The sequence below is a fragment of the Phaethon lepturus genome, unplaced genomic scaffold (assembly GCF_000687285.1).
Source record: "Phaethon lepturus isolate BGI_N335 unplaced genomic scaffold, ASM68728v1 scaffold5837, whole genome shotgun sequence".
In the NCBI taxonomy this organism is placed as follows: Eukaryota; Metazoa; Chordata; class Aves; order Phaethontiformes; family Phaethontidae; genus Phaethon; species Phaethon lepturus.
The window spans coordinates 8,771-25,038 of NW_010552402.1; the positions used below are offsets into that span (position 1 = coordinate 8,771).

General features: G+C 36.7%; 1 protein-coding gene across 1 annotated transcript; it reads left to right on the top strand.

Moving 5' to 3' along the window:
* Positions 1-348: 348 nt before the first annotated feature.
* LOC104623958 (dual 3',5'-cyclic-AMP and -GMP phosphodiesterase 11A-like) lies at positions 349-15,114 on the top strand (the record flags this gene model as incomplete). The annotated part of the gene is made up of 7 exons (XM_010291193.1): positions 349-435; positions 2,533-2,673; positions 5,538-5,602; positions 10,557-10,692; positions 13,183-13,258; positions 14,601-14,668; positions 15,022-15,114. Coding segments are annotated over exons 1-7 (666 nt in total), but the record flags the coding sequence as incomplete, so codon positions are not given.
* Positions 15,115-16,268: the final 1,154 nt, after the last annotated feature.

Sequence of the window (16,268 nt, forward strand, 5' to 3'; positions counted from 1 at the left end):
CAGAAAAATAAAAAATAATACTTTTTCTAAGGAAGCTCTAACTTAATGTAATCTTCAGCAGACATTTTATAAACTTGAGAATCTGTAATTTTCCAGACAAGTTATAGAGAATCAACACAGGTGGGGCCTGTAAACTCAAATGCTTTTGTTCATTTTCTACTGATTCATTTATGTTCTACCCATTTTATGTGCCTTGCCCATGATGATTTTGTTTTGTGTTCTGCTGAAGAGTGAATGAGCTGAGACCTTCCTGGGACATATCACCTAAGTTTAAGTCTCTCTGCTAGTAACATGAATGTCTGATTGTAGTTGTTTTTAATGATTGTGAGTTTCATTTGATACTAGGTGATGCAGATGTATCTCCCGTTCTGTGGGATTGCCATATCCAATGCCCAGCTCTTTGCAGCTTCAAGGAAGGAATATGACAGAAGCAGGGTAAGTAAAAAATGTATATTGGACCAACGTTAAACCTTTGTCTTTTGTTCCTTCAGATTCCAGCTATGTATACATGTTTGCTAAGCAGTTTTAAATATGTTTTATTTCAAAAAGTGCATTTTCAACAGATCATTATCTTGACTGAGGCAGCAAGTAGAGAGCGTGGTAGGGAAATGACCTCGTGATGGTGGTGGCTGTTCCATGTTTCCTAATGCTGAAACAATTGCATTTCTGACGCGGACGGTGCAGAATTACTTTGGCAGAGATTCTGGAATTTTGTGAGAATTTGAAAAATCAAAACTTTATGATCCTGAACTTGTAATATTCAATTCACGTGCAAATAGTGTAGATATATCTTTATAAAAGTAAGCAAGAAAAAAAACCTGTGTGTGAAAGGTTTTGACAGTATGTGTCTGCATGGATACATTACTCACATTACTCATGATTGCTAATGCCATGCATGAGTTGGGACAGGAAGCTCCAAAGAAGTGAAAATAATGGTGAGCACTTACATGTCACTTACTTCAGAGAGGCCTTTATTTTTTTAAGAAATAAAACTTTAATTTTGAGGGTTTATATAATTGTTGGCTTTTAAAAAAATCACATTTCCTGCAATGATGGGAAATTATACTTTTATTATGGATCACAGGTCCATAGTACTGTTGAACCTACTTGTGCTTCACAAGGCGGGGGGTGGGGGGGAGTGACACATGGGACTACAGTGGGGTGGGTCTGTACTGAGCACTAATATTTACATATTCAGGATTTTGGTGCTTTCCATGTATGGAAACGAATGCTTTCCACTATGAAAACTACCACTAGCCTTTTTCTAATGGTGTGTATATTGAAGGGTCATGAAGCACCGGAGCTTGTCTTCTGTCCAGGTCTGTCTGACTACAGACACTGTATCTTGGGTTGGAGATGTGGAGGAGGCTTGGGTGGGGGGGTGGAATTTCTGCCAAGGATTTTGTCTTTGATATTTGAACAAAATAATTGTTTGACTACTTAGATACTTAAAATTTGCTGCAGATTCACAGCTTGCAGGGAACAATGACAAAATTTTGAGGAGTCAGTGTTTAATCTTCTGAGGGAGGCATTCAGCAGAAAAGTATTAGGGATGTTCTCATTCTTCATTAGAAAATAGTAAATTCTGGTGGTTGGACAAATCAGGGGATTGGATTAGAGATACAGATTCTTTGTTTCTTACTGCTGCATCAGCTATGTAAGGCATAACAAATATCATTGCCACCTGACAGCTACATGGTGGCCTGTACTTAATTGCATTTTTGACCTGTTGGTGGTCTTTAGCTTTGCCTAGTCCACAGCTGAAGTTACTTGACAAGTAACATGTGATGGACAAGCTCATACTTTGCCTTCCCTATCAAAATGGACACCAATGGTGCCAGTGACTCTGACCAATGTTTTGCTGATGACCGCTGCATTAGGAGAGCTAAGACCACTAACATTTATATGCTTACCTATATGGATGTTCTTTACTGTCAGCATCCTAAACCAGAATAAAGGAAAAAGCACACTTTTGGACCCATTGTAAAAAAGAACATGACTTATTATTTTTAAAGTTGGTGAAATGAGAGAGGAAGCCCTTCATTTTAAAACACTGTGTTTTATAGATATGTTGTTAGTGGTAAAGACTGGATCAGAGTGCTGTTGGAATATGGAACTGTTGATGTGTGTTTTTCTTGCCAGTTCTGAACAAAATGGGTAATAAATTAATAAAACAGAGTTTAAGTGCACCAGCAAATTCAACAGTAACTCAATCCATACTGCTTACTTGAAGAGTTGCATTTACAGCCATTGTTTCATTTTTTTTGGACCACAGTGAAGTAGTTTGAAAGATCCCCATTGTTTGCTAGGAGTTGGATTGTGCTCAATTGTGAGCTAAGAAATACTTAACTTCTTTCTTTCTTCAGATATCCCCACCCCAATTCTGTTGCCATAATCATTAAGAGCTTTATTTGAATGAGCATTTCAATGGATCACTCATATTAAAATCAATCCCAGCGTGTATGCCTCCTTTGTAATGCTCCATACATTTATTCTACAACCAATACAAAAGTTTTCTGTCCATGTATGCAGGCTTTACTGGAAGTAGTGAATGACCTCTTTGAGGAACAGACTGACTTAGAGAAAATTGTTAAGAAAATTATGCATCGCGCCCAGACTCTGCTGAAGTGTGAACGGTGCTCAGTATTACTTCTGGAAGATATTGAATCACCAGTAAGTATGTCTGCACATTCTTTAGAAGGGTTAATATTTGGGTGGTGGAGCAGCTGCTTCATATCATATGTAAGTATGGGACAGCAAATATTCTTCCAGCACATCCTTTTTAAACACAAGTTAGGTACAGGTTGAATCTTTATCAACACCACTGTTGTGGTTTAACCCCAGTAGGCAGCTGAGCCCCACCAGCTCATCCCAGTGGGATGGGGAATGGAACTGGAAGGGTAAAAACGTGAAAACTTGTGCATTGAGATAAAGACAGTTTAGTAGGCAAAGCAAATGTGAAAACTTGTGCGTTGAGATAAAGACAGTTTAGTAGGCAAAGCAAAAGTTGTGTGCACAAGCAAAGCAAAATAAGGAATAATGCAACTTCCAGTTGGCAGGCAGGTGTTCCGTCATTTCCAGGAAAGCAGGGCTTCATCACATGTAATGGTTACTTGGGAACACAAATGCCGTAAAGTGCTCCCCTTCTGCTGCCTTTCCACAGCTTTTGTTGTTGAGCATGATATCATATGGTATGGGATATCCCTTTGGTCAGTTGGGGTCATCTGTGTCCCCTCCCAATCTTTGTGCACCCCCCAATCAATTCGCTGGGAGAAACAGAAGTGTCTGATGCTGTGCAAGTACTGTTCAGCTGTAACGAAAACATCCCTGTGTTACCAACACTGTTTTCATCACAAATCTAAAATGTGTTGCCATACTAGCTACTATGAAGAAAATTAATTCTATCTCAGACAAAACCACTTTTCCAAATGGAAATGTACATTTATGATTCCTTCTGGTCATTTGAAGGCATTTAATGGAATGTATGTGAGTTGCTGATGGATCTATCAGTGGTGTGATCCAGCTGATATGCTGTGGTTTTCAGTTGTCTGTGTGATGGAATTAGTGATGACTACAGAGAAGCTGCGACAGCTTAACTGAGAAGCAAGGTGCTCCTCTGGTCTGCTTAAAAAAGAAAAATTACCTAATTTGTTATCAAATATTTATTTGCTCAGTTCCTTTTTTTCTCAAAATAAATAATGAGAACAAGTCTCAGTTGCTAAATTATGAAAATGCTGTGAAAAAATCAGTCCTCTTGTTATTTTGACCGAGTAATTTTTCCCTATTGAAAAAGGTACATTTGCATATAAATGTCTAGATAGTCCCATACTTGTTCTTGTGGTAGGAAGAAGCTTTTGCATTGATCAGGTGAAGTTGAAAATATGAATTTCAGTGTCACTGAAGTATGTTTTTTACAATTGCTCTGTCTACTTGACCAAAGAATAATTATTTCATTGCAGAGCTCTGGTAAGTTGAGCCGGTGGATGTAAGCTATATAGAAGTACTTGTTAAGAGTTGGATTTCATGCACAGTTTTGACAGAGGCTTTCACTGGGACTTTGTATTACTGCCATTGGTAGGGTATGGGAACCTCTTTAAAAATGTTAAACATTTTTATAACTATTGTTATTAGTAGTAAAATAAGCGACTGCCTTTATATTGGTAGCTCCCTTCAGTGTTTTCAGGCTATTTGGCACAAACTATCCTCCTGTGTACTGATTTGAGTAGTTGAATGATAAAATTGTTGCTTGCAATATCATTCTTTTTTCCATCCGAGTGTCTTTGGATTCACTGACCCTGTAATTGATTATTTGTTGCAGGGCTGTGACAAGTCTAAATGATTATCAGAGACAGAATCATAAATTTGTGTGTATGGCAGAAAAAAACCCATTATTTTCTCTCCTGAAGGAAAGATATGAGTCTCATTTCATTCAAACTAACAGAAATTAAGTACTTTCATTGGAGTATGCTCTAAATTACACTAGCATTCCTAAAAGCAAGATCAAGGTTTGTATTTCATTTTTGCATAGTCTGTTATAGAATTTTAATGTTTCTAGTTATTTTCTCTTTCTAGACCTCCACACTGATTTTATAATTACAAGATACAGTTCTACTACATTCTTATGAAATGCCACTATGTTTGCAAGTATAATACAATTTTTCTTTTTCACAGAACAGTACATTGTGTTAGTAGCAGGCTGTGGGTGGCATTGTTCGCTTCAGTTTTCTGCTCTTGTACTATTTCTGCCTTTGAGCATGGAGGAGTTTTTTTTCCAAACAGGCATTGAGTTTGCATTCCTCTAGACCAAATTCTGAAATGTGGACAGCCAAGGCAGTTAAGCTTAAACTTTTTCTAAACAGTCATAAATCTTAGGTTAATTTGGAGTAGGAGAATAGCATCTTGCCACCTACTTGGTCATTTTTACAAGTGGCAAAACAGTGACTTTCCCGATTCCCCCTATTTTGGAGGGTTAACCTATATATCAAAATAGGTCTCCATAGAGTAACTCTGTTAAGCCATGTCTTCGTTTGTACATCACGTGAAAAGCTTTTACAATACCAAACTGAAGTGGAAGATGGGGACTCATACTAGCATCCATTACCTGTGTTCTACATCACATTAGCCACTCTTAAAAATGTTTCACTTGCGTACTGTTGGCACATATGTTTAAGGAAAAACATTGTAATTAGTAGTGCAAATGAGTCTTTCTGTTTGTTTTCCTACATTTAAAAAAAAAGTTGTTAAAAAAAAAAAAAGTTTAGGTAAAACTCCGTAATTCAAAGTCCAAAGCCCTTTGAAGGGAAGCATATATTGTTGCAGAAAATAGTTCCATGAAGGAATCTAAACATATACTTTTGTTTGTGAACTGTGCACAGTGTGTATTTTGAACATGAATTCCCCATTGGAGAAATACAGATGGAATTTTTATTCTAAGGTCATTGGATAAAAATATGGTTTAAATATAGGAACCTTACATTGCTGTTTTCTTACGTATTTATTCATATTAGTAACAATTTTAAGTTAATTTTTTGTGACAGGTGGTGAAATTTACAAAATCATTTGAATTGTTATCTCCAAAATGCAGTGCTGATGCTGACAACAGGTTAGTGCTCGTGTCTTCTATCGTAATGGATTACTTTATTTTTTCATATAGTTTTAAATTTATTTGATCGTAGTTTTGTTTTCTTATGGAACTTTGGGTAGATTTGATTGAAGAGTGTGAGCCTACAGTTTTTACTTGAAGCAAGCAGTAGTCTTGTCCAAATGGAGACTTTCTTAAATATATATGCCTTTATCTATATATATAAAAATATACATGTGTTTGCATGTATATGTGTTATATGCTACCATTGTATCACTGTCTCGGAAAAGAAACCAGGGAATAACTGATGACTCTTTATTATTGAACTTGTGAAGAACATGCAAACGTTGTTCTGCAGGGTTAGTACTGAAGTAAAAATTATAGAATTATTTCAGATTGTTTTGTTGATCTTTTACAAAATACCTCCTTACAGTTGTGTTGCAAGGTTTCCAGTAAGACTTTATTTCTGCTCTTGTTGTCAAGTTGGAAAGCCTGAAAACCTCAGAGAACATGTGTTTCATAGAAGTTGTGTTCCTGTGACTAAATCTCATTCAGGAGCTCAGTCAAAATAGAAGTATATGTTTTCCTTAGTAGGAGCTGTATTTAAACATTGATAAAGGGCTAACTGTAAGTAGTAATAGAAAGAGCTTTTTGTCCATGTGGGGTTACCGTATTAAGTCCTACAAGATAATACAATTGGTAATAGTTCACATAAAATGCCCTACATACCGAATGAGTGGATGAAGATTTGGGGCTATTGTGAGAAGGTTTCTTCCATCTTTGAGGGCCAAAACTTGATGATCATCATATACATCTTGTACAAATAAATTAATACTGATTCTGTATTTGAATTTTCCATGTCATATGGTTGCTATAATGATAAACCTGGCCTTCTGTCCAACTTGCTATCCACAGCTTAGCGAACTTGAAGATTCCTTTGTGCATTGCTGTATTTAAGCCCTTTAAAAGACTCTAAAAGCAGCTTTTAAAAATATTTTTGGGTAATTTGCCACCTTTCATGCTTTATTTCTTTGCCTTCTGTTTGACAAGAAGCTGCTACTTCATTAAGGTGAATGTGAACATTGTACTCCAGATTACAACAGGCTGTCATTCTTAATGCTTTTCATGGATTGATCTTGCAGCATTACAAAAATAGGTAGTCTTATTTTTAAGATGTGTAAGCTGACAGCAGAGTCTGGGGCCACATGGAAAGATGGGTAGAAGCTAGATCTCTTCCATGCCCTATACACTAGTTGAGAGATGAGAATGGTGAGACAAATGGGAAAGGAAAACAAGTTATAAAAAAGTAGGAAGGTTTAAATATGACTAAATAATCTGCTGATTTATCTGGAAATCACAAGTTACTGCTTTTGACAGAGAGCTTCAGAGTAGCAGTTGGCCTTTCCTAGGTCAATTAAATGGGTAAAAATACATCCCTTTTGCTCAGGGACAGGAATACGAATCAAGGGATGTGGTGGTTATTCCTGGTTTTTTCAAACTTCATCTGTAGCCAGATTAGTCAAAACAATGTAGATTACACCACAATGTAGAGTGGTGTTAAGATAACCAAGCTGCTTGTTTCTTGTTACCATAGTTATAATAGCATGTTACCAAAAAGCAATTTGTAGTAACCTGCTCTGCATGTAGTCGAGTCAAGGTTATGTTGACTTCAGTCTGAGACATGAATAAACATATGCAACCTGGTAGCTAGTCTTTATAAGATTTAGAAAGGTATATTTTGCTGTATCTTAAGATTTATTGCTTTCTTTCATTTTTCATCCAGTGAAGAGTGAAGCTGGTTTTACAAAGAACAATGTTAGACTGGCAGATACTATGTCACATTTGGATCTAGCACAGGCACAGCTTGAGTTATTGGCACTACAGTGGTTATTATAAAGGTTATTTAGGATACAGAACAATGCTGCGAGCCCTTGACATTTGAGCATATTTCTAGTGAGTTTTGCCCTTTTCATTCTATATTCTGCAGCTGTAACTAATGTAAAGTCATGAGTTGTTTCATGTGGGGGGAAAAAAAAGGCAAGATGAGGTTCTTCATCATTGCACCGCTGAAGATAAATATTATTTCTTTGTCTGGTGGAAATACAGAGAGATTGTAGGCTGAGAACAGTTCTAGTTATAAGTTTTACCTGAAAAAGAAGTTCCAAGGACAATATAACTTTTCATGTCCTAACCTACTTTCTTGCACAGTTTTAGAAGAAACAGGCTTTTCTTTTGCCTTTCTTGCATCTGGCTAATAGCAGTTCACCTCCTTTAATCCCTAAATATTATAATGAATACTCCTATAATTTTTCTTTGCTGTTGATTGTAAAGAAATACCTAGCAAGGCCACACTTGGATTTATCTGTTCAGTTTGTGGTTTTCCAGCACCATGATCAAGTTTGTTTGTTATCCATAATGGTACACTGATGCTCTCCTTTTTGACAATCATTTTGTTCTTGAAGTGTGGGTTTGCCAAGTCTCCTAAATTTTCCTCTCCCTTTGAAAAAAGATTACATAAATCTTAGAAGCCTTGAGGGTTCATTTCTGATGTATTCAGGATAAAGATGAGCCTGAGGGAAGGTGCTGTGGGCTATATCTTTCCTGCACAGAAGTTGTCATCTTGGCAAATGATGTAGCTGAAATTACAGCTCTATCCTGAGTGCCTGTGGTAGTGGAGAGGTCAGCTGCCTGAGCCAAAGCGTGGGCTGCGTAGGAGAAAAAAAGTCTGTGCTCCCTCCCAGTTGGACTGGTACAGAGAAAATGCCGAAATCCCTGCCGCTGCTTTTTCTCCACCATTGTCCCTGGGATGACCTGCACTCAGCTATCACCTCATTCCCTGCAGTATTTTTATGCTGCTCTTAAGCAGCATTTCTGCTCTCCTAGTCCTGGGAGCTGTAAGGGTTCATGTCACTGTTTAGAAAGTACTGAAGGTACCTGTGATTTTGGCTGTACCACTTCGCTACTGTACTTTCTGCCATCCTTGTCAGGGAGGCTTTGAGGAAGACAGCAAGGCAAACAGCTGCATAAGGGGAGGTTGCAGCAGTGCTTGGTGCTCTTGAGCTGGGTTTACTCTCCTGGCTGGCAAGTGGCACTCCTATAGTGAGTGGACAAGGCAGGGAGATGGTAGCAGGCAGCTGCCTGTATCAGTCCAGCAAGCCTTGCAGCTTTCCACAATTTTGAGAAGATTGTTTCTTGTGATCTTTTAGAGTAGCTTCTGAATGTTCTGAGCTGCTGAGGATGATGAGACAGCCACCTGGCAGTGGCTGGCATCAGAATTAAGCACTGATATTTCCTCTTAGTGAAAGTTGAGTGCCTGTCTTCCAGAGTGTAGTTGTAAAGCACTTGCCTAGAAATGGAGACAACATAGTAGAACATACTTTTAAAACTTCTTCCTGAATTATATCTATTTCTTTTACTTGAATTCATTTGCTGCTTAAAATGCTTGACACCCATAATCCAGTCCTGATTTAAAGTGCTATATATTATAATGATAATATCATCCAGATTTTTAATGTATGAACTAGGAGTTATGCATTTAGAATTAGATTCTTATCCTTAAAGATTTTCTTGCTTTTCAAGTATTGATGTCCTGAAATAAATTTTAAATAAAAAACATGAACTTTTTTACTTAGCTCAAAACCCATTCTATTTCTGTAAAGGTTCCTGTCAAAGTATACATGTAACGTTTATTACAGTCAATCAAAATTCTTATTCCAAATGAAAGTTGATACACTTAGATTTGTGTAAATTATTATTATCTTTATTTATAGACTCTCAAGAATACTGAGTTGTCTTTCAAATGAGTAACTTGGTTGAATGTCTCCACAAATCAATGCAGCAAACAAAAATCAATCCTTTCACTTTGAGTCTTCCCAGCATTTTACTGTGCATCCTTCTTTCATTCATGTGTGTGCATTACTTTGAAGCTTCAAGCTATTGTAGTCTTCTCCATGACTGCTCAGTGTCACTTTTTTCTAAGTAATGTTTCTCTGGTGTTGAAAATTGATCAGTTTTCCTGTCAAAACTAAGACAACATGCGTTCATTTATTCATATGTGATTAGCTACTCCTTGCCAATGTCAAAATCCTGTCTGCAATAAGTCAACAAGAATTTTCCTGATGATTAGGTGAGAACTTTTAAGGTCTATGTAGATACCGAGTTTTCTGAAGAAGCTATGCTGGAGTGTGGCAAGTTGCGCCCATAATTCTAGTGTCTTATTGCTCGTTCACTGCCAGCTCTCTAGCCCCATAGTAGTTGTGGCAGAAGCTCAGCTGGGGACACAGGGGTAAGGAAACATTCATGTATCGTGTATCTGCTTGGATCCACCTGCTGCAACACACTTAGATTATTGATTTAAAGACTTATTTCATGATCTCTTTTTCAGCCACTCGGGTCTGGAATTTCAGATCAAAATTAAAAAAACGGCGTTTCCCTTGACAGGAAAATTATTGGAAGCATGAATTTTAAAAAAAAAAACAAAAAAACCCAAAAAAACCCCACAAAACAAACACAAAAAAACCCTCCAAATAACAAACTAAAAAACACCTACAAAAAAACCCCACCAATGAATTTTAAGATTTTAATCTTTCAAATTAGTCTAATAATTATATACTTCTAGGTAGCTCTACAGAAAATAGTATTTAGAACTAATTGCTTTTGATGAGCAGGCCTGTATCCCCCAGAAACGTGGACTATAATCCCACTATTGATTAATATGTAAATGCATTTCATTATTAAATGCTGTACATACTTTACTTGGGAGACCAATGCTATTTTCAATAAAAAGAATTGTGTAAAGGAGAATTTTTGATGTACCATTTCAATAAATATTAAATTACTGTTCCATAGATAATGCTTAGTAACCATTAATAACTGAATGATTCTGCTGTTCCCATGAATAAGCGTGTAAGGCATACTGGACTTTCAAGGAACATTGATTGTATTCGTTTCTTCCCTTGCTATTGCTTTTGGATAGTTTCAAAGACGGTGTGGAGAAATCATCATCTTATTCTGACTGGCTAATAAATAATAGCGTTGCTGAACTCGTAGCTTCCACGGGTCTCCCGGTGAACATCAGTGATGCCTATCAGGATCCTCGCTTTGATGCTGAAGTAAGTGGTTTTTAGAAATGTAAATATACATCATATTTTTGGCATTGCAGCTAATAGAACGCAATTTTATATCCAAGTGGCTGTAAAACATGTGAATGTTTATTTTGAACTATTTTTCCTACCAGGATGTCCACCTGGTCTGCTGGTGGTGACATGTCTTTAGGCAGTTAGTCTGTTCATGATTCTTTTTTTTTTTTCCTATTTATAAGTGATACCTTCCTCTATCGAGTGCTTTGATATTTATGCAAACTGTTTTTTATTGCTGAAAATTCCACTGTTGGTGCTCAGTGTTAGCAGCACCATTGTTGTTAGCTGTTGGGGTGATTGGGACTGTACACACGCAGCATGTAAACAGAACTGGAATCTAGAGAGACAAATGTTGTTTGTGATCTTAGACATCTGACCTTTTAATTTGCACAAATAAAATATACATACTGGATTAGTTATTTCTCCAAGATACATATTACTCCTAATAGTTGTTTGTGTATCCTAGGGTATTCCAGCCTTAGTTAGGAAGGTGTAGATACAGATAAAAACGTATTCGTATGCCTAACACCTAAGTAAATGTTAGAGGCATATGGAAGGACAAAATCTTCAGTGAATTCTATCCAGTGAAATGGTATTACTACAGGGGCCTTCGCCAGCAGTTGGGCAGCACATTAAGCTGTGGACAGCCTTGGTCAGCAAGCTTGCCAAACTACATTACTATGATAAGTGTGCTTGGAAGTGTTTCATGTTGAGACGTTGTTGGGTTGCAATTTTATTCCACGTGTCATTAAAGGGATTATCTCTCAAACCAGCAGAACTTGTCAAAACAAGAAAAATAAAAGGGGACTGCTGTAAAAGTGTACAAGAAAACTGCGTTGATCGATTTTGTTCAGAATTCCAAAAAGTACAATAAATGCCTGAGGTCTCTTTCTTGCTAAAGAGATATGCTAAAGCAAAGCATGCCAATCCTTGATATGCTTTCAGTTTTAAGGTATCATGTCCTGAATAATGCAGTGATCTCTTATTTGTTTCACAGTTAGTCCTTTCTAAGTTAGAGGCACTGCTCCATTTATTAAGTGCTTTCTTTTTCCCTATATAAAAAGGGCAGTAATTATTTTCTGTTGGTGGGTTCATATGAAAATTTACTACTGAAATTCAGTTGTTACAATCAATTATGTCTACAGACAGTCAAATGTAGCAAGAGGAACATATTATCCCTCATGACTGAAATATAACTACAAACAATATATTTGATTCTGTACAGATATTCTGTTCTATGCTTCTATTAAAAACACTCTCTTTTTCCTCTCAAAACACTAATTGTCTTTTTCAAATCTTGATGCTCAATTTTCAACTCATTCACTGAGAATTTAATGCCGAAGTTATTTTCACTGAGTTCAATTTAAGATATACATCTTGGGCAATTGTTCCCTGTCTGCCATGGATTTTAGGTGGTGCTCCATGCTGATTTCAGTGCGGAGTTCTGCATATGTACACATAAGCAGTACTCTAGTAAAACCTGAGTTACATCTTTTGCTAGCTAGGAGATCACAGTGATCCCATCCTGCCTCCAGTATATGAATTATTGCTGGTCTTGTACTTCTCCTCTATTACAGATTGCCTGTAGCACTGACAGTTTTAGTAAGAGAATATCTCCTGATCTTTTGTGAGTGGACTCATCCCACTCCCTTACTCTAATCTCTTGAAAAAATATTTTCTCTTCAGATTTTGCAGCAATGATCCTAAAGAATAAAACTTAACTGTAGAAAAGAAGGAATCGGCAACACTTGTAATAAATTGCAAAGTTTTATATTACGTTAGATAGCAAATAATAAATGAGACAGAAAATTATTTTCAGAACTACAGGATCAATTAAATCCACATAGAAAATCTGAAATCTTTGTTTTGACCCCATCCTTCCATTTCTTCATAGCTTGCACTTCTGCACAATTCCCTACTTACCCTTGCCTTTCTTTTGAAAATGTGTATTTCCTGTAAGCCCCCTTTTATAGCTGCTTTGCTAAATCTAATTTCAGTTTGGCAACTGGGAATGTTCCTAAGGCACCTATTGAACCATTCTTATGGTTCAGTAAAATTACAGACTTGGGTATATAAGCCCTTTTTTTCCCTTTAACCTAAGGCACACATTCAATGGAGGTTGCCTCTATTAATCCACCAGTGTAAGTAACCCAGGAATTGTCTGGACGTTGCCTCAATTGCAGCTTGTCTTTAATTCCAAATCAAAGTCAAATAGTGTAAGCTTTCTGTGGCAAAGATGGCGATGTTTGTATCTTCTTTAGCAATGTTTAGAATAATCTGTGTGACTTTTGTTTAACCTTTCTGTGATTGGGGTTTCATCAGAAATTTTTTCTGACTGAGATCTGATCCGTGTGGAATGATGTTTGTAAATGTAAACTTACCCCTTGACATTTCTGTTACTACAATGTAAAAGGCTGCAAATGGTACTTGCTGCTAATGGAAGCTCTCATTTCTATGTTTTAGGCTGACCAGATTTCTGGCTTTCATACAAGGTCTGTTCTGTGTGTTCCTATATGGAATAGCAACCACCAAATAATTGGTAAGGCCTTCCTCATAGCTGCATCATTTTTGTGCTAATGTAAATTTAATTCTGTCTTTTTAATTCTATGTTCCTTTTTCTTCTTTTTCCCAGCTGAATATTGTTAAGAAGTTACGGTACCTAGGATGCATGCTAAGTATCCAAGAAGGGATGTTTTGACTTGGATACTGTATGGACTTTATCAGCTTTCCCATTGTGTCACTGTTTTATATATTGTATTGGAACTTGAAGACTAATGAGATGAAAACAGAAATTCTAACAATATTAGTGAAAAATATTTGATGTGCTTTGATACTTTTCCTGGGTCTCCTTTTTTTGTACACAACTCGGGCAACTTTTTCTGCAGTCTAGCAAAGCGGTCATTTCCCTCTTTGATAAACTACAGAGTCAGGGAGGACTTAGTGGAGAGGCTGGCAGCTGCCAGACCTGCCTGGGGCAGTGGTGTTTGCTGCATCAGGGTGTGACAGGGTTTATTGCTTATTTGATAGCATGATTCCCAGCTATGATACACCTGCAATCGGCTCTGTGCTGTTACATGCTTTTGGCACAAAAAGGAGCACCGTTTGTAAATAACGGTGCCGGATTCCTCTGTAACTTTCCACAGAAGAATTCAAGTCAAAGCAATAGCAATTAAAACCGGCAGGGTGAGACTTGCATCCCCATCTGGTGTGGCTGTCAGTGAGAGCCGCGATCAGTCGTGCATTGCTGACGGCACTCAGTGCCATGCAGGATCAGGATCTTTGATCTTATTCAGCAGAGGTGATGTGGGAATTGAGTCTTTTAAAAATATGGCTCATTGTTTGTTGTGAAGCGAGTATTACTTTAAAGAAGTAGAAAGAAACTGAACCCGTGACTGCTGATAGCTCTTACAGTATTTTTCTAAGGGCGTATTGTAGATAAATGAAATACAAACAGTTTGTTGCAGTAGAACTTGGTATTAGTTCAGCTAGAACCAAGAGCTTTGAATGCTTTTTCTTTTTCAAGTGGTTTAAGGAAATTACATTTTTTTTTCATTGGTTCAATAAATTTACGGACCTGGGGATAGAAGTCCTTTTTTTTTTTTCCTCTTCAACCTTTTGTGAAAAGCGTTGCGAGTAACTTTTAGATTTGCAATATGATACTTGGAGAGTAAAGAATAACAGTTTAAAGTAATAAACCAAGTCCTGATATCAAAACAATCAAATTTTCACATGTTTATGTCTGTTTAATGATTTTCAGAATAAGTATTTGCAGTTTTACTTTTCAGTTTGAAAGATGTTTTTTAAATGTTACCAATGAATAAAATATTCTGCCTTGTGAATTAACGAATGAAGATTATAATTCATGATAACTCTTTCTAAAGGGGTAGCTCAAGTGTTGAACAGGCTTGATGGGAAACCCTTTGACGATGCCGACCAGCGACTGTTTGAAGTAAGAGGCATTCAGTTTTGTAGCAATAACGTACTTTTTTAGCAGGATTTGGTATTTCTGGGTAATGCTGCTTTAGCCTGCCCTAGGGAGTGGGGAAGAACGTTGTGTTTGTGGTTTGACATAAATTCTCAGAACTGCGTACTTAATAAGGTTGTATCCTAATTAAAGTTTCGTGCATCTGATCTTTCTCATCTTGTTGAGGCTAATGACTTACCTGCATTCTCAAGATAAGCCATCTAAGTATGATTATTCCTAATATATCCATGCAGTTCCTTCACATGACTAAGCTAGGATTCATCTTTGTGTTTGTATTATAATTGACTTTCTTTTCTTTTTTCTCGTTTTTATTTTAGGCTTTTGTTATTTTTTGTGGCCTGGGCATCAACAACACAATTATGTACGATCAAGTGAAGAAATCCTGGGCAAAACAGTCTGTGGCTCTTGATGTACGTGTACATCTTAATGAAACCTTTTCTTGCTCTTAAGTCTCACATGTAAAGGAACCTACTGTTTCTGAATTTATTGTAGTTAGCATCATTTTCTATATCTACCTCTCTGCATCTTAGAGTGTTGTGTCTTAAGGAATTCTGAACCTAGATATCTCATTTGATACCTATGTTTTTTACATTAGAAGGGGGGATAGTGAGGATGGAGAATCTGGTTTCTTACAGGTGTAAGTGTAGGAGTTAATCTAGGTGTTATGTACTTGTCCTTCAGTAACTGAAAGCTCCTTAGGAATTGGTATTTTTAGATAACTTGTTGTTTTTCTAGTGTTGTAAAGTGTAAGTAAAACATTGTGAACAAGACAAAACTTGAAAAAAGTGATCATCATTATAAGGGTTTTTAGTATCAAAAGCAACATCCACTGAAACCTTATCAGATACATGTCTTGCTAGAATAAAGTCAAAGCAGGATGGCTGCCAGCTCAATAAGACTTCTGCTGTGGGCCAAAGCCAATTCATAATGCGAAGTCCTGGCCTTCTAATACATCCCATACTTCTATAAAATATATAGACAGTAGCTAAATGGATGGAAATATTTCTCTTTTGCCCATTGCCTTTGTAGGAATTTCTTTTCCTGTTTCTGCTTCCCTCTGCCCCCATTCATGAAGAATGAAATCTACCAGCTCCTGTAAAACAAACTAAAATGCAGAACATTTAAAAAAAAAAAAAAAATTATTTAAACTTCTATAAGCCGATTCAACAACCAAGTACTATTCTCTATTATATTCTGGAGATTTTAAACATAATCATATTAAAAATAATCTTGTTGAGAACAAAGCTTGGCCTTTTGAGGATAGCTTTGCAAATTCATGTTATTCCTACTAAAACAATAATTAAGAATTATTTGAAGTTTAAGATCTTTTAAAAAGCTTTATGCATGACTGATTAATCTTAAAACTTTACTCTGATGAAAGGGTAGTGTCGCTAAGATTTCAGTATTGCTTTAGTTTCACATGTGATAAGAGAAGAAAACAATCTAGGTATTCCTGATGTGTGTACCCTTTAACTGTGTTGCTCTTCTGAGTTTATACAGTACCCACCATTACAATAAGAACCATAAAAATAGCATTAGCTTGAATGAGAGATGAATTTCTCTG